The sequence below is a fragment of the Parasteatoda tepidariorum genome, chromosome 8, assembly GCF_982258835.1.
Source record: "Parasteatoda tepidariorum strain Cologne lab strain chromosome 8, Ptep-v5.0, whole genome shotgun sequence".
Taxonomy (NCBI): domain Eukaryota; kingdom Metazoa; phylum Arthropoda; class Arachnida; order Araneae; family Theridiidae; genus Parasteatoda; species Parasteatoda tepidariorum.
In genome coordinates, this window is record NC_141762.1 from 99,534,757 (window position 1) to 99,554,232 (window position 19,476).

General features: G+C 29.2%; 1 protein-coding gene across 1 annotated transcript in view; it reads right to left on the reverse strand.

Moving 5' to 3' along the window:
- ERp60 (disulfide-isomerase A3) overlaps positions 1–18,136 on the reverse strand; it is a 29,044-nt gene extending 10,908 nt beyond the window's left edge. Inside the window, exons 1-8 of the mRNA XM_087169500.1 lie at positions 17,917–18,136; positions 11,600–11,687; positions 10,478–10,601; positions 9,356–9,460; positions 7,555–7,681; positions 6,068–6,181; positions 3,889–3,989; positions 1,650–1,842 (exon numbers count right to left, since the gene is read on the reverse strand). Of these exons, the coding sequence (XP_087025626.1) occupies positions 1,650–1,842; positions 3,889–3,989; positions 6,068–6,181; positions 7,555–7,681; positions 9,356–9,460; positions 10,478–10,601; positions 11,600–11,687; positions 17,917–18,050 (986 nt within the window). The 5' untranslated portion in view covers positions 18,051–18,136. The remainder of the gene's footprint in view (positions 1–1,649; positions 1,843–3,888; positions 3,990–6,067; positions 6,182–7,554; positions 7,682–9,355; positions 9,461–10,477; positions 10,602–11,599; positions 11,688–17,916) is intronic.
- Positions 18,137–19,476: the final 1,340 nt, after the last annotated feature.

Genomic DNA, 19,476 nt, shown 5'->3' on the forward strand with positions numbered 1-19,476 from the left:
AAAAAAAAACAAGTAGGATAATAATATTAACCTGTCACAATAATGAAGTTAACACATTGAACATATTTCCAAATTGATGAAACACTAGTTATCATTCAGAAACTATGACTACAAAAACCAAAACTTGCTAGAAATTTCAGCTTTCTAAACATCAGAGATTAACAATAATCTGGAGTGAAAAATCTAGGAGAAAAATTTTGTATCTTCTTTAACCTCTTTTCACTACAAGTATTAAAAATTGCATCTGACAGAATTTCTATAATTTTCGTTTGAATTCATTTATTATTTATTTTCTGCTCTTTGTGAGAAAGTTTAGTATTATTTAAATTCTAAAAAAAATCTAAGTACTTTTCAAGTACCCCATGGCAGAATTCAACGACTTTTCAGGGCCCTGATTTTTTCAACTAACTTTCAACTTCAGGACTTTCAAGTACTATAGGAACCCTGATATAGTCAATAATTAAGAGAATTCTCTGTTTTAATCACTGAATTACAAACAATTTAGAAAATTTCCTATATTATATTACATTTTATTACTCATAATATTTATTTTTAAACAATTTAAGTGGACATTTTGTAAACTTCTATTTTGTTGGAAAAAATAGGTTTCCTCCTGGCAAAATTCTGATATTTAAAATTTAATAAAATCTGCTTCAGAATGAGATGCTCCTTTACACAAAAGATTAATTTTTAAAAAAGATTTCTTTTTAAAAAAAAAATTAATAAAAAGAGAAAATATCAAAGATAAAGAGTACTGCTACCTGGAACAATAGCGCAAGTGAATTTTAAAATTAAATATCTTAACTATTTGAAAAAGGTTTTTACTACAAAGTTGGCAAGGTTTATGACAGAATGGATTAATCCACTGTTCAAGCTGTCTTGTCCAAAAACCCTTTGTCTGAAACTGTCCAAAACCCTTTTATTCAAATTATGTCACAATTTAAAAAAAATTTTTGTAAAAAATAAAAGGTTGATATTTGAACAAGAAACAGACAAGTATTTGTTTTATTAAAAAAGTTTATTATTTTTAATATTGTATTTATTTTTACTTATGCAAAAACATAATTTATCAGTATTAAAAGCATATTTATTCATATTTAAGGGATAAGGTATTCACTTTTGTTGTTCAATGAATTACGGAGCTTCAAAAGTCATAAATCTTTTACTATATTATTTACCTTTAATAAGTTAAAGCAAATTGCATAAAAAGTATCAAATATTTATTTACATATATAAGTATATGTGCAATGGTTACACATATAGAATTTTTACCATTTATCAATGTTCAAAGTTTTGGACACTAAGACAATTTTAGTCAGCTTCATGTCCAAAACCAATTTAGGACGTCCGAAACTCAAATCCTAATTAAATACTTTTAAGCTTATTGCAATAAATCTGCAAACTACTATGAATAAGCAAGGTATCACTGTAGTTACAACAAAAATGAAAATGTATATATTATCTTTAAGGTTCGAACTAAAGAATTACCAGAAATAGAACTGAATACTATTCTACATATTTTTAATTATTGCAACACAAATTTATTGCAACACAAATTTACACGATATCCTATCTTTTGAAAAAATTTCTTACTTCATGAAACCTACATTTGGAAATGACATAAAATAATAAAAAAAAAAACAAATTACCTAAATTCTTTCTTCATGTTGAATTTTTGATTGGCTTCATTTCTAGCGGCAATAACAGGTTTATCACCTTTAGCTGTTAAACCATAATCTTCCACTTCAGCAGAAAACTTATCTTTGCTACTAACAGCAAAGTTGACTTGTCCTTTGTAGTTCTGAGCTACTTTCATGATGCGATTACGCCAATAATTGGTACCTGTAAAGATTTGTTCTCTTATTCAACTGTTTCTTTTTTTCTTCATATTTATGAAATGAGCTTATCTATACCCTCAAATTACTAAATACTTTAAACAGGGGTGACTGTGACACGAATGGAAAAACTTAAAATTTTATGTGCAAAAAAATCATTAATTTATATACCATACAAGTTTCAAATTTAACATTTTTTTAACTAACATTTATAAATAAATTACCTACTAATGAAAAATATCACACCTTTAAAGTAACTAGTTCAAGAAAAACTTACAAGAATAGAGCTGTTGGATTTCAAAATTGTGTGAATATAAATTGAGACATTGAATTCGGGGGTAGCAGCAAAGTTTTTTAAAATTTTAGGGTAATTTTAGGAACTTTTTCAAAAAATTTTAGGTAAATTTTAGGGGTAATATATGATTTTGCTAGGATAAAAACAGATCACACGGTAGTTTATTACATAACAGAAGATTATTACAATTCATCCACACATATTATAAATAGTTGCAAGCCATAAAATAAAACTCTGAAATTTATTAAGTCAAGAATGAAATCTCTAAAGTGTAAAAATGAAATTTCAACTTTACATATTACCTATCAGAAATTAAGTGCATAATTCAGGAACAGGCAAAAGTGAGAATAAATAAAGAGAAAAAATAAATTAACACCAACTTGGATTTTTATTTAATTTTTACCTTCTTAATCAAAACTTTATTACCTTACTTTATTAAGAAAAACTATAGTGAGATATTATTAGATTTCAAATCAGCAATTTATATTAGAAGTTAGAGAAAAACAAATTAATCATGATCATTTTTCTAAAATATTCTTGATATGATTTGTGAGATTCTTTTACTGCCCTCAATAGTGTTGTGGTGATCTTCAACACTCCTCCATAATTTCGAATGGTATCTTTGATTAGTCTAAGCGACATAATAGTATACTCATGGTGACTCACATTGAGCATTGCTTTATTTATCGAAAAACCTCTCTCAGGATCAGAATTCCCATGTGGCAAAATTAAAACAGTTTTAATTAACGTAGTTAAATTCTTATATTTTAGATTATTGCTTTTTTATTTATATTTAGCCTATAACTCTAATTTTTTAGGAACACCAACAAAATTTTATCAGATTTTTAGGAATTTTAGGGTTTGCAAATACTTTTAGGAATTTTATGAATTTTAGGGGGAATGCGACCCCTGTGAATTTCAAAATCGTTGAATTTGAAATGTGATATTGGATTTTAAAAACTTGAAAAATGCTATATTTAATTTTTTATATCGCGTAAATACGAATCACAATGCAAAAGTTTTAGAGCGTGTTCATACGAATTCTCAGGAGTAGTTTTTAAATCACATATAAACATGAAAATTAATCTTTATATCACAAGAATTTGAATCGCGATGTTGGGTTTTAAAAACTCACGAATACGCTACATTGGATTTTTAACTCGTATGTAAGCGAATCGCAAAATTAGTTTTTTTAATCATGTGAATAAGGTATCTTTGTGATAGTCCTGTCTCTGACAATCTTAAGATGTTAAAGTATGTAGGAAATTTAATGACTTAAATTTATTAATTAACAAAAGAAAGCAAGCTAAATATTAATGTACAAAAAGGAAATAAAAGCTAACAATTAAAATAAGCTATGAAATTAATAGATTAACAAAGAATAGCTAAAAAAAAAGCTAACAATTAATTAGCAAAATAAAAAAACAAGTTAACTAGGAATCTAAAAAAAATAATTGATGTAAAAAAACAAACAATTATAACTATAAAAAACAAACAAACAATAACTAGCAAAAAAAAACTCAGACCAAATATAAATTAAATTATCAAAAATCATGAAGCTCAAATATCATAAAAAGTATTATTAACTCCTAATTTTAAAATCATTAAAAGTGTGCAGCAGCAACAAAAAAGGTTGAGAATCACTTTCCAAAAGATGGGGGTATTGATTAAAAAATTATGCCTGTTTCGTTTCAGACATGGCATAAGTAGAAATTCTGATTATATAACTCACTTTTATACAAGATAAATTAAAGTTACCTTTGACATTCTTTACATAATCTACATCATAATATGCCACAATTAAAGGAGCTTTGAAGTCACCATGGTTATCATGTGTTCGGTAACCAACAAGTCCATGGCTGGAAAGAAATACTCTATTAAAAACTATGTAATGAAAGATAATGAATTGTTATAGTTCGCAAAAAATTCTCCTTTGTATATGAAGATTTTTCTTATTTAAATAAGATTTCAATTTTTTTTTAAATCAGGGTTGCCACTTAAATATATTTTAATTTATAACAGGCATAGAACAGCTGACCCAATTTTGGGTTTACGACTACTAATGTTCAACTCTGTAGCCTAGTAATTTTGAACAATTCCAGAAGGCAACGAAGGTAATCCCAGAAGTATGATTTGTTATGGGAACATGGAGGACTTGGTGACCCGACAGATTTAACGTGCATTAGTCACCATTTACTACAAGGGGAGTCTTTGGCCGGCGGGGATCGAGCCATCGGACATGGGCCCAGTGCCCTACCAAAAAGGATATGCCGGCCCTGCAACTCAAATATAGAAAAGAAAAAATTCCCTGTAGATATTACACACAATATATTAAGAGGAAACACATCAACACTGTACTCTTACATGTGAGATGCATTTGGCTAACTATATTAGTTCTATTTAATTGCTGGAGAAATAAGAAACAGCTCAATATACTTTAAACAAATAATACTATACTAAATGAAATAGTTTATCATAGCTGAAATATCATTTTTATAAATCCCATAGCTTTGAGTGGTCACCATTTTTTAAAAGGGGAAAATAAGAAATAAAATTCCCTGTATTTCCCCAGTTTGTAAGGAAAAACTCAAATTTCCCAGTTATTTTAGGTGATTTTTATATTCCGTGTACTTTCTAGGTTTTCCCCATTCTTCCTGGAGTGGCAACCCTGCTTATATTCACCATCTAAATTATCTGATAATAGTACTTATTTAATTATCAATTAATCACTAAATAAATAAATTAAGGGTTACTCTTGTTTAAGCTAAGTATTCTAAAACTTTCCAGAGATTCAGCAATTAGATATAATACGATGAAGAGCAATTAGATATCTTCCCTGGATGCCCCCTCAAGGGGGCGGAGTTAAGCTTTGATACTATCAAGAGTAAATTAGTTTTAGATTGAAATACATTAAAAAAGTTACTGGTCCGTTTCTCTGGGCAAAAGTCTTTCAATAAAGGTAAACACTAACTACATATTTATTATGTTTTAAAATAATTAAAGATTTCACGAAATATAAATTTCATGATAATTGTTGCATAATATTTAGAACATAATGTACTAAATGTTTTACACAAAGGGAATTTCAGGAATTTTTAAAGTCATCAAAATAGAAAAACTACAATATTTTCCAGTTATGATTGACATTAAATATACTTGAAATGTTATGCATAATGTTAACTCATAATTTCCAATATAAAGAGGCATTTTGTAACCATATCATATTTTGTGATGTGTAAAAATACAGACTTTTGATTGGCTTAATTTGTCCAGCGTAATTACAAAAATTTAGCTGAATTCTGCCCTAGAAAGCCACGGATTCACGAAATTTGGATTTTTGTGTTCATACTATAGATGAATGAAGAAGCTAACATAAAACTGACAGATTTTTCACTGTACTGATATTTTATTCAAAAAAAAGTTCATTAAAGAGGGAAACTTAAAATAAACTATTAGATTTGGAGGCTCGCTCTGTTGTGGATTTGATTTAAACATGCCTACTTTGATGGATGGTACAAATTGAACAGTTGGCCAGCTATTTGTGACTGCAACATTGTTCTCCTCACACTGTTGCTGCTCAGTATCGATCACACACCACTGGAGCTTGTACACTCTACTGGTAATGGCAAGACAGGAGTGACCGTGTACACAACTGTGAACTCAATATAACTCTCACGACCAGCACTCAAAATCCGGTGAACTTAATACATCCCTCCCGGTCTTTTGCATAAAGGCTAGTGATATCAATTCATCCAATTCCATCCCAGATAAAATTCTGGTGGGGGAGTAACTACCACTACAATAATTTAATCACTAGTAAAGGAGAAGTGTTAACTCTATAGACGTGTTGATAACTCCTTTCCCCACAGCGAGCAATGAGAGATAGTGGCTGACCCTCCGAGTGAATAAAAAAAATTATCAAAAACAATCTACTTACTAGCTAGATTTGACAAAGTCAACTATTTCTGTTTTGTCTGCAGATCCTGAGTACTTAACATCTTGTTCTTCAAATTTGCTGAAGTATTTCTTTGCACGATGTAAGACAATGTGACTGAAATAAAACGAGATTAGCTATGTTAATAACCAAGGAAAGGATTGTAACAAATCAGAAGTAACAAGTTAACAAGGAAATTAATTTAAGCAATGCACACAAAAAAACACAGAATTAAGAACTAAAATGAAAATCTCAAAGACAAATCTTTTCAAAATAAATGCAGCAGTACAATAAGGGATTTTCTAATTTACTGACTTTCCTTGTAAGTCCGAGATTTCCCCGTAAGTCAGAGTCATTGAGCCCAAATTAATTTAATTTTTGTTCAAATATAACCAGATATTTAAAGAAAAAAAATTTATACAGCAATTTATTTTAAATTAGCAGAAAGGAATGCAATTTTATAGAAACTTTCTCATTGCATACAATGGAAATTTAGTTTTATGTAGTCCATTACCTCGCTTCCTATGTCATTTATTACTGGTCGTGAAAATTGCCTATACTGATAATGTTAAACTATTCCGAATTTTTAGTTTACTTAAGTAAGAAAATTCCTCTTTATACATTTTTCTAACAGAGCAATCCTTTTTTTTCTTCTTACAAAGCCCACACAATCTTTGAGTTTTCTTTTTCTTCTAAATAAAACTGTAAGAGGGGATTTTTGCTGGAAAAACTGAGAAATAAAGAATAGTTCAACATACATAAAAAAAAAATACAGAAATATTATAGTATAGCTGAACTACCTTTGAATATCCATACCTGCCAACTTTGGAAAAATAGTAAGATTTTACCAACATTTTTTGGGCTACAATTAGTTTTGATACACAATGCGTAACCATTTAATTCAAAATCGAAAATAATATAAGCACTTACATTTAGCGAAGTAAAAAATATGTATATAAATCTTAATCTAAAGATTTTTTAAACCATTATTTATAATTACTTAAACTATAAACACTCAACATACTGCAGTACTGGCAATAGCACTGTCTGTTGAGGAATAGGAAAAGTATTTTTTGCCATTAGCAGATATTTTACCTTTTTTTTCCCTTCAAATTTCTTCAACAAATACAGAGAATATGCAGGTAAACAGGAAATAGTAGTAAAATACAGGAGTCTTCATTAAAAAACAGGATACTTGGCAGACATGAATATCTCATAGATAACAATTTGAGAGGTCAACATTTTGCAAAAAAAGAAAAAGTAAAATTCCCCCTATTTTCCTAGTTCATAAGAAAAAATTCAAAATTTCCTGCATTTTCCCTGCTTTATTAAATAATTTTTAATTCCCTGTATTTTCCAGCTTTTCCCTGTGAATTAGCAACCCTAAATATGATAATATTAATTATTTCTATTTATTTTTTAAGTGTTTTTTTTTAAATGGTTTTCAAAAAGTTGTAAAACTTTACTTTTAAAACTGAAAAAATACTTACTCATCCAGGCCTTTCTTGTCTAAAATTTCACTGCTTGAAGTCTGCCCAAAAGATATAGATTCTCTCAATTTATCGGCAGCTTTTAAAAATTCATCTTTAAGACCACTTGAAGCATCTTTGAAATAGCCTGCAAATACAATCTTTAAACAAGGTTGGACAAATATAGCTCCATAACGAATTAGAAAATTTCTACAAGATTTGAAAATGTACCCGGACAATTGACAGTTTCATGGTAAAATTATGTTCTCCCCCACCTATACCCAATGGATCAAGAACCATGCAGTACCTATAGTCTGGGTACCAATATTAGGTAGTATATTTACTACCTATTAAAAACACTAACATTACAGCAGTAGTTCCGTTCCCATTTCCAAAATTAAGCATCATTAACAATTTTTCACAGTTCTGTAAGAATAAATATCTTTTCACCACTAATTTAGGTTTTTAAGACTTTTTATAAATTTATTTCAATTTGGACCTATAACCAAAATAAATTATTGAAAATAAGTGACAACACTAGTATTTTTATAATTATTTTGGCAGTATAATATCGATATTTACATCAAACGCTTAAAATATCTCATAAAATTGACAGCAGTGATGCATAATTAAATAAGGTATTTAATACGCATCACCGCTAATATAAATGCTATGATAATGGTAATCTATCATAGGTACTATAATACCTTGTATCTGAAACTGGTAAGTACCCTAATGTCACTGTGCTACACATTTAAGGCAGCTAATACACAATCTACTTTTTCCTTGTTGTATAATCTGTTCAGCCTATTAGATATTTATAACATGAGACGTTGAACTATCCAAAATAAAGAGTAACTATAAAATTTTTTATCATTTGAAATATGATATTCAGAATATACCACAATTTACACATGGCTTATTATTTTATTTCATTAATTCTTGTTGGGTTTCCATTATTTAAATTTATAGAAACAAGGGCTCTCAACATATTTAAGCTAATAGGGGAAGAAAAAAAAGACTGATGCCACAATAGGCATTACATGTTTCCTAGCTTTTCAAATTTCCTTTAATCATTCTTAACAAAATTTTAATCAAACCAATTATTTCATTTTTATTACATTTTAAAAAAAGCAAAGTTAAATACTTTATTCTTAACAATTAATGCAACGACTAACTTTTTATCTAATCATCTATTTATAGCTTTTTATTCTTACCACAAAAATTTTTCAGTTACTAAATCTCAGTCTTTTTGGTGATTAGCTTTAGCCAAATTATTTTTCAAATTTAATATTGATTAAGGATTTTTGCTTTGTTTTTGGGTATTTTATCTTTTGAAAAATCACCAACCATGGACCTCTTCCCATCCTCCAAACTGTCTGTTGGGAACAATTCAATCACTTATTAATTTGGCTTTTGAAAAATTAAGTACTTTAAAATTAATATGATTGTTTATTATCGAATAGACATATACCAATAGTGACAGTGCAAAATTATCTTTCTTAAAAAAGAAAATCAATAAGTAAAAAAGGAATTTTATTGTAATGTAACTACTGATATAATTGTATTAATTAACAGTATTAATTAACAGCTAAAGGATCAGGCAATTTTTTCAATCCCTGGTCTTTTTATATACATATTTTCAGATTGTTAAGAACATCTATGAAACTAATCTGCATTCCATTTTTAATGATTTCATTGAAATTGAATTGTAAAATTAAGTGCAGAAATTAAGATTTGCAATTTTTTCATATATTTAAAAAAAAAAGAGAAAATTTAATATGAATGATTATTCAATATGAAAGTATAAAAAATGTATTACCGACAACAACTGTCTCTTCAGCTGTGAACTTTTCTAATTCTGCCAGTGTCTTCAGTTCTTTGGAACTTGGCCCAACCTGAGCCTTCATGTATTTAACAATACCATCTAAAACAAAAAATTCCTTTCTCATTGAAATAGCTCATAAACAATAAACACAGAAATTACATTAGTCTATTTCTAGACTAAAACAATCCTGACAAAACAAATTACCTGGGACACCCCTTCAAATTTTTTTTTTTTTTTTTTTTGCTGTCATAGACTACAGGGTTGCCACAGAAAAAAATGAACAAAATAGTTCCTTTCAGTAGCCGAAAACTACGAAAATAGTTGCCTAAATAAGTACAAAAATTAATCAAAAATTTGACTAAATTTTTATTAAATGACATAATTGTCATAGACCATGATTTATTTAGGCAAGTTGGTCCAATATGATAATTTTTTATATCAACGTTAAGTGTTCTATTACTTAATTTTTATATCAAAAAAATTAGTAATTTGCAGAAAATTAAATAGTTTTTACATACTACACCAGCAATTATATTAACAAAAGAAATAAAATTTTATTTTGCTACTGTGGGAAAAAATTTATTTAGTTTGGCGCTCGCGATTTGCAAGAATTTGAGAGATTTACCAAGAACCACCAAATCCAGGTCAGTATATACACTTGCGGACCCACAACATAGAGATCAGCAAACGTGTAAAATGATTGGCACTTTACACTACAGACCTACGGTAAGCCGAAATGGGTCGTAGTTGAATGAATTGTGAAAATGTTTAATGAGTCAATGTGAAAAGCACGCTGTTTAAGCAATTCATGGCCATGTTAAAAATAAAAAACCTCATTTTGGAGAAGTGAAAATTATGCATTTTTAAAAAACATCCTTAAGGGCTTTAGAAAAATGAAAATAAGCACCCTAAACCACTTTTTACAAACTACACGGTATGAAGTAAAACTAATTTTTTCAAAATTCAATGAAGTTGATTTTTTCTTTTTTGAAAAAGGTAGAATTTTTTTTATTATATTGGGGGAAAAAACTTGCCAAAAGGAGAGAAAAAAACTCATCTGTTTCAATGACTCTTTTGGCAAAACCAGAATATAAAGATTTAAAATTTAATACAAACCAGCATCTCTTGGACCATTATATTCAGATGAAAATTCACCATTTCTGAAAATTTTCAGAGTTGGATAACCACTGACACCATATTTTGAACAAGTATCTTTTCCATTGTCAGATGTGCAATCCACCTAAAGAAATTGAAAAAGTTAAATATTTTATTATCAAACTGGAAAATAAAGAGAATGGTCAGATTCTCCATGGCAGAATTGTAGAGTCAAAGTACTTTTTAAGCACTCAAAAAATATTTTAAGCACTATATACATTAACAAAATTCAAAATTTTTTTCAAAGACTTAACATGAGCATGACAAAATAACTAGTTTTTGACAAAGAACTTTTTTTCTTGATTATATTAGCCACCATAAACAGATCTGAGAGATTTTGGGTTTGTTATCAGAGGGTAGAAAATGAAGGCTGAAATAGAGAATATCTTGCAAAATGCAGCAGAGTAGCAGATGAGAGTGCAGATCCACCAGAAATTAGCTAATTATACACACATGTGGACCTGCAAGTATTTCATCAAACATCTATGATTGGCAATTTCATACACCACAAATTGACAGTAAGTCAAAATGCATTGTGTTCAAATGAATTGTGAAAACGTTGAATAGAACATGAAAGCCACGCTTTTGCAGAATATGTGGCTAAATCTCATTTTCGAAAAAAGAAAATTGAGCACTTTTCAAAAACACCCAATAAAAAAGCACCTTTAAGGGCTCTTCAGAAACGAAAATAAGCCCTTTTTAAAAACGCTATCAGAGGTCTGTCTAGTTTTTTCTGAGAGGTACCCATTTTGTGAAAATTTAGACATAATGTGTAAAAATTAAAAATATTAAAAAATCAACACTAAAATATAGATTTATCGTCTCTTACGGAATACAAAAATAAAATTAAGAAAAATTATTTTGTGAAACTGCAGTTTTTCCTAAAGGAGAACTTGTGAAGGTACCGCTAAATGGTAGTAAATTTGGCCAGGACAGACTACTGGCTATGCACTGACTCCCATATCTAGACATCCGTTCGACACATTTCCACAATCAGAAGAAAAAATTCAGAAATTTTTTTTACATTTGAGACTTGTTAAAAAATGTTTTCTTAAAAAAAAGAACCTTAGATATTGATCATACTTTTGCAAGAGGAATAGGTGGATCAGCTTTCTTTAGTACTGTTGAAGCTTTTTCATATTCAGGAGCTAGTCTTTTACAATGGCCACACCTAAAAAAAGATTATATATAAGTTATCTGTTTTCTCAATATTATTTAATAATCAACATTTAAATTTCAAAATTGAAAATACATAGCTGAGTAATTAAATACCTTACAGTAATATGAACATTATTTGAAAAAAATTACAATGGAGAGAAACTTTAATACTAAAATTATATTGTACATTAGTAAAAACTTTCTAAATTTTTATTAGTCTTGAGAAAGATGGGATTCTCTCCAAGATATCAGAAGGGACGATTTCCGTGACCTGCAGCTTAATAATCACCAAATCTTGGCAACTTCCGTGCCACGGCCTGCTAGAAACTAAAATAAAAACAATGCAAAAAGGAACCACCTTGCAACCTCCCAGCAAAATTTAAGTTTAAAATCCATTTGGCACCTTGGCAGGCACAACAGATCCCTATACAGAAATATTCTCGTAAGTATGAAATAAGTAGTTCAATTTTCAGATCTGCCAACATTGGAGAAATAAAATAAGGGAGATTTTACTAACACCACTTTTTAGGCTAGGAGTCAAGTTTAGATACATCATACTACATAATCATGTAAATCAAAAAGAGAAATTCAAAGTATAAGCACTTACATTTAGTGAGTAAAAAAATATGTACAAAAATCTTAATCTTAAGATTTTTTAAAACCATTATTTATAATTACTTTAACTATTTTATTTTATAACTCTCGTTAAACAGCAGACCCAATTTAGGGTCCACAACTACTGATGTTCAACTCCTTAGTCTTGTAATTTCGAACCCAATCCAGAAGACAAAGGAACTTCTAGGAGAACTTAGCCTTCATAGAGGACTTTTTGATGAAACTAACCAGCATTTGCAATACATGGAGAGGAAAACCACCTACGGTTAGCCGGACGATAATGGGACTAACCAATTATCTGTCTACCACTGAGAATATTTTACTTAAGCAACGTGGTCTGTGCGGCCAGAGGCAGAATTTGTATAGACCAGCCATCACTGGGATTCGAACCAGATTCGCTTCATTGGAAAGCAAATGCTCTATCCCCTGAGACACCACTCAATATACTGCAGTACTGACAATAGCACCATCTGTTAAGGAATAAGAGAAGTATTTTTGCCATCTGCGGATATTTTATCGAAAAATTTTCTTAACAAAGAGAAATTTGAGAATATATGGATAAACAGGAGATAGATTTAAAATACAGGTGTCTGTTAGAAAAAATTGGAGACTTAGCAGGTATGACATTTAAAACAGATAAAATTTAATATTAATTTTAGCATTAAAGAATTTTAAGTCCATGCAATTTAATTCCATATAAATGACTTCGCGTTATCCAGGGCTGTTTGTATCGCAGATTGGAATAGGGGGAGATAAAACTGGCAGTAAAATTAGTTCCTTTCTTGCCTGTTTTTGCAAAAAAAAAAATGCTCCTGAATGGCTTTTTGAGAATTATTATCCTTCATAGGAAACAGTTTTGCAAATACATTATAATTTTTTAATCAGACTTGGTACTTTAATTGTTCTCCCAAAGACAAGCCAGTCATATATGAAACTACCAGTGCTCAGATAAAGGCTCAATTATAGAATGTTTTCATCTTCTTAAAGAACAAATTTTAAATTTAAAAGCACACTTACATTGAAAGGCAACAAATTCTTTAAAAAGAAAAAGCAAATGAAAAATCTGTGGTTGTACAAGTAGAAAATTCTGCAATTAAAATCCAAGCTATTCATTGGCCTCATCAGCAAGTGACAATTTCAGAGGTAATGTTTATTAAGGACAAAAAGAAAAAAAAGCCTGAATATACGTTTAAAAGTTACGAAATGGATCACAGAAACGCGGCTGTTTTTTCCTTCCTGTTATTGTTCTTCACTGCAGGGGTAATTGTGAGTCCAACTCAAAACTCCTGAAAAATTTTCGAGTAAAATAATTCGCATTTAAAAAAATTTATGTCCTCATAATTTAAAATCGACATTTTCGCAACACAAAATTCTAAATAAATTATATGCAGCATAATTTAAATTAATAATTATGTGTGAGTTTACTTTTATCCCTAATCACATTTATTGCTCTACCAAATAAAAAATATCTACAAATGAAAGAGATGCAAAGCAAGTATAAATTCTAGTTTTAATATTTTTAAATAAAATATACAAGTTACATATAAATGCGATGGATGATTTCTCGAAACTTCTGTATCTTGGATTTCCGGATTGCAGTTAGCAAAAAACCGAAAATCTGGATTTTCCAGAGCACAGTCCTCTCTGACTGTGACAAGTTAGTTCTATTTCCTCAATCAGAAAATACAGTAGGGAACCGATTATCCGGAACGATCGGGATCATCGCTATTCCGGATAACTGATTTTTCCGGTTTTCTGAATCGCTACAAAAAGACGTTTTTTTAATTGTTAAACTAAACTGAAAAAAAATATTTGGTAATAATCTTAAAAAGAGAAAACATTGAAGTAATATGCTAATGATTATTTCCAAAATGATTGTAAGGTAAACATCTTTCAAAAAAGAAAAATCCTAAAATTTTATGAGGAAAATAAAAAATTTTTTTTTTTTAAATGGCGGGAAGATGTATTGAATTTCATTCCGGTTTTTTGGTTTTCCAGTTTTCTGAATTCTGGATAACGGGTTCCATACTGTACATTTTTTAGTGATAGAACTGCAAGAAAATTTAAACAAAAAAATCTGTTTACCAATTTAACATTCATGTTGCAAAATATGGTGTAAGGATATAAAACATTTTAATTATAAATGCATACAACTGTGTAAACATTATAACAAGTAATTATAAAACATATGTTGTAGGAAATCTTTTTTGCTGGAAGGTTGGTTACAACTACAGAAGAATTTGCAAAAGTTGCAGCAGAAAATACCCAAAATATTCAAGAGATAAATTCCAAGATCTTACAGAATAATATCCATTTTCTTCCTGACACTCAATAATTGAAACTTTTAAGAAATGTTATTGAATATAGCGTATTTTTTCCTTCTGAGTAGAAGAGATTCCACTTTAAAGAGAACAGGTAAATTATGAATGATGTTACAGGTGTAGAAGAGTCTAATTCACCAATGCCAAAGGATGTGTTGGCAATTTCTGTTAGTAGAATGGAAAAGAAACAGATAAAAGAATGATATTGGACAAATACATCAAACAGAAGATGAATAAATAGAAATATCCTGTATGAGAAAGCATGATTATGAAGAAAGGATATTTATGTTCCTAGAGAAAGATAAATGATGGATTAACTCAAATTATGCAGAAATTAGAGAATTATGAAATTGCAACAGATGGCTCTGGTACAAAACTGCCCAGTAGCAGAATCATGGCAACATTGTCTCAGAAAGAATTTAACTTTAGAAAGTAAACAATTTTGGTTTTCTTTTCTGCAAAAATCTTTGCATTTTTTTCCTTTCTCTAAAATTATATTTAAAAGATGCCTTTTTCAAGCATCAGAGGGAGAAGAAATGTTCTTAATTTTTAGATTCTTATTTGAGATGAAAAATAAAGAATGTTGAAGCAAAAAATTTCTCTTCTGCAGAAATGTTTGAAAGATTTTGAGAAGAAATGCTCCTGATATTTTTTATTCCCGTTTGGGAAAAATAAAAAATTTGGTTCTCTTTTCTTTCCCCGATTTTACGATTTTTAATTAATTTTTATGTGATGATGATTTACGAAATGTTAAAAAAGAAATTGGTGTGTTTTCCTCTTACAAAAAGTAAGAATATAGCCCATGATATTAGAATAAAAAATATTAGGTACATATTTATTTTTTAAATACATACAATTTTATTATATCCAAATAGGCTTTTCTTTGTAAATGCAATGTTTCTGTTACTTTAAATTTAATTAATAACATGTATATTAGTTACTATTTAAGGTATCTTGCAGAAAGATATTAGTGCTAGAAAGGTTTTCCGCAGAAAAGCCCAAAAAAAATTTGCCACAGGGCAAGACTGTAGATTAAAATTTTATAACGCCTTAGTAGCTGAATGAATTATTGTAAATTGTAGGTTTAAATTTCAGAATACCTTTCACGCTAAATAAATTAAAGTTTATCATTTTAAACTTCGTTTTTCGGTTACCATTATTTACCTAATTTATATGGTTCATATAAATTATTTTTTAGAAATGCAAGTCAAATTATAATAATTAAACCAGTCTTTATGTATTTACTGTTTGCTTGGCTGAATTTTCATAAGAAATATGATAATCATGCCTAAAAAATGTCCTATTACCATATTTGAAATTTTTTTAAAAAAAAGTTATAAATTGAAAACTTCTAGGTTTAACATTTTTAGCAATTAGCTATAAAGAATATATAAGTCTAAACATTAATCATTGGAAAAATGTGCATCACTTTTGATTACAATAAAAAAATACATTGATTTTGTTATATTGTCTTACCGTTACTAATAGAATTCACCATCTACAATTTTTTTGTGTATTTATACTTAACAGTAATTAGTTGTGAAAATTAATTACTATTTGTAACAGTAAATACTTAACTAAATTTATAGTGTAACTAATACCATACATAATTTCATAGGCATATATTAAGTCATTCATATAGTTGAAAACTAAAGCTCTAGATACTATATTCCTGTATGGAAAACACTGAAATAGATATTAATTTATTCAGAAATTAAATAAACTTCTTTTCAATTTGTTTTTATTTTCTTCAGTTAAAAATAATTAATTAAAAAGGTACCAAATTAATGCTATTTAAACTAAATTGTAATTATAAGGCAAGATTAGGAAATTGTGCAACCAGTTTGTTGCAAAACCTGATAACTATAAAATTAGTTGTGAAATAAACATCCAAATTGGGTAATTCCTACACTTGCTACCGTCTACATTGAGGCAAGCTGTTTAGGTTTTGAAACACTTTATCTAAATGCTTCTTAAACCAAATTATCTCTACTCCTATTGCATTTTGGCAAAACATAGCAGCCATTTCTAAAAATTTTATGAGGATGGCAGGTTCGGGAACTAAAGTACATTTATGTACTAACTGAAATTTTGAATCAAGAGTCTAAAAATCCAATTCTATGATATCTGAAAAAAAAAAAAGTTTTTGATAAAAGGGTCAGTAAACTCTCCTACAATCTTGATATCACGTATACATAACATAAAAAAATTTTGAACATATTCACCTACTAACTTTCAATATTAAAAATTAAGTAAAAATTTCCAGTGGTCTGCCTGGATTTTTTTTTTTGAGAGTTACCTATTGTGAAAATTTAGACACAATTTGTGAAAATTAAAATTACATTAAAATATCAACACCAAAATGTTAAAATAAGAAATTATATTCAATAGTTGTCACTACAAGAAAAAATCATTTATAACTGGAAAATTTCTATATATTTTCACCCATATATTAAATAAATTTGCTATTATAAAATATTGAGATTAAAATTGTATCCAAATTTAAAAATCTACTATAGTTAAATTTAAACTTACTGCATATAACAGTACTAGAACAAACAGTTATCATCATTGAGAAAATTTTTGACTACATCACAAAAAATTTCATAGGAAAAAAAAAATGTATAAAAAAAATAAAGGCCTGTTAGAATAAATTTATAATAATGTTCGAATGATGTTACAATTTTGGCTTCCTGTGACATTTGGCTGTTCATTTTAAAAAACTCTGGAATTTACAGTTTTTATGGGGATATGAAAACAAAATTTTAAGAGGCTGCTTTATTTAAAGAATTTTGTGAAAAGCTGTAAAGCTGAATTTGTGAAGGTACCGTTAAACGATAGTAAATTTGCCCAGGACAGACCCCTAACTTCCATTAACAAAAGTTGTTCAATATTTTTTATATCTATATATACAATTTGATAAATTTTTTAACTGAAAATAAAACTTTTCATTAAAAAAATAAATATTAATTTACACTTTAAGGGGGTAAAATTTATCTTACGTCCATTACATTTTTTACATTACATTCGAGAAGGAGAAATTTTTTGATATCTAAGTTTTCCTTAATCAGTTAGTCCACGAAGCATAAGCAAATGTTGAAATGTTTCCCTTCCTGAACATAACCCTTCTAAACTTTTAAATAAAGCAAGAATCTATAGATTACGAAATAAGATAAACATAAAAAAATATTCTTTCAGCCCAGTTCCTAAGTTGACTTTATAAAATTTTAGTAAAGAAAAATATTTAAGAAGACTTTCCATTTGTGAAATTACTAAGATAAGAGTATTTCAGATATGTAAAATTACCATGGCGCAAAAAATTCCACTAAAATAGCATCGTGTTCTGACACCCGGTCTTCAAAATCAGCACCTGAAAGGTCGAGTACTTCACCTAGTACAATACTAAAACAGCTGAAAAGGGCTAACAAGATGAATTTCATGATGATATAACTATAAAAATACAGACATTAACTACGAATAACAATTCCAAAAACTTCCTACAGATTTGGACCGGCTTTTTAAAAAGACCGATAGGAGAAAAAAACGTCACCCAGAAGCAACCTGCCAAGCCACATGTGTTGTCAGTTTGCGATTGGCTGAAAAAAAGACGAAAGACCTAAGATTTTCATTGTAGTAGCTTAAGATTAACGGAAATGAAGCTCAGTTTTATTTGATGGCAACAAGAGTTACTCTCAAAGACCACTCGCCTCTGGACGTCTAAACTCGCAGCCTTCGAGCGCGGAAAGTAACGTCTTCACAAGAGTCTATTGGATATCTCCGTCCGATCGTGAAACAGAATCCAAAACTCGCAACCCCCGAAAAGATCGGTGAAGGGAATCCCAGCCCTCAAACCAAGGTTGAGACCCTCCTCCTAGGAAGTGACGTCGTGCATCGATAGTCATGAGAAAGTGACCAATGACTTTTGTTTATCCTTTGATCGTTCTCTCTTTGCTAGAGGATTGTGACCTCTTTCTCAGAATTCACAGAGGGGTGCATTGTTTTTGAGAGGGGATGAATTCTCCTTTCATTTTGACAATTACTTTGTCGAAAATAAAATATATATTCATTTTAATCTTTCCTCAAGATTTCAATATGTAATATTTGTATTATTGTATTTATTATAAGTGAATGTTGTTGACTTTAGGCAGAGGGGGTGCGATTGCTCTTGTTTTCTAGTGGCGCCATCTATGGCCAAGAATTCGACTTCTGCCACACCGTACGTCACACCCGTTTATAGGGCGGACCCATTCATACATCCATTCATTCATCCACAGATCGTAATTTTGACCTGAATCAGAGAACGGTCGATCTCCAATCCAGTATCCCCAGAGGTATTGATTTGATATGGGAACATGGAGGACTTTTGCGACTCGACAGATTTAACGCGCATCAGTCACTTCAGTACACGGGGAGTCTTCGGCCGGCGGGGTTCGGACATCGGCCTAGTGCCCTACCGACCAGTCTGGATTTACTTATAACTATATTTACTAACAGTTTGCGGAACAAAAGAAATTTTCGTAAAATGAAAAATAACAACAGATTACAAATGAAATACATCTTTATTTATAAAATTTTCTAAAAATCATTCTTCGAATGCTTTTTTTTTTTTTTAAATAAGTGTAATTGATTGATTTAGAAATTACATCATAAGATTATAAAACTTTTATAATATTTTTTTATAATAACATTTAAAGTAAATTACAATACGCAAATAATGCACTGTATTTTTTTTTTTTTCAAATTTAACAATTTATCTCTTTTTAGAAAATGGTATTTTCAATCGTTGTGTTTTATTGAACTAGATTTGGAAAAAAATTCTCTTTAATTAACTTTTTGCCTTTTACTACCCTCTTACATTAAACTCCA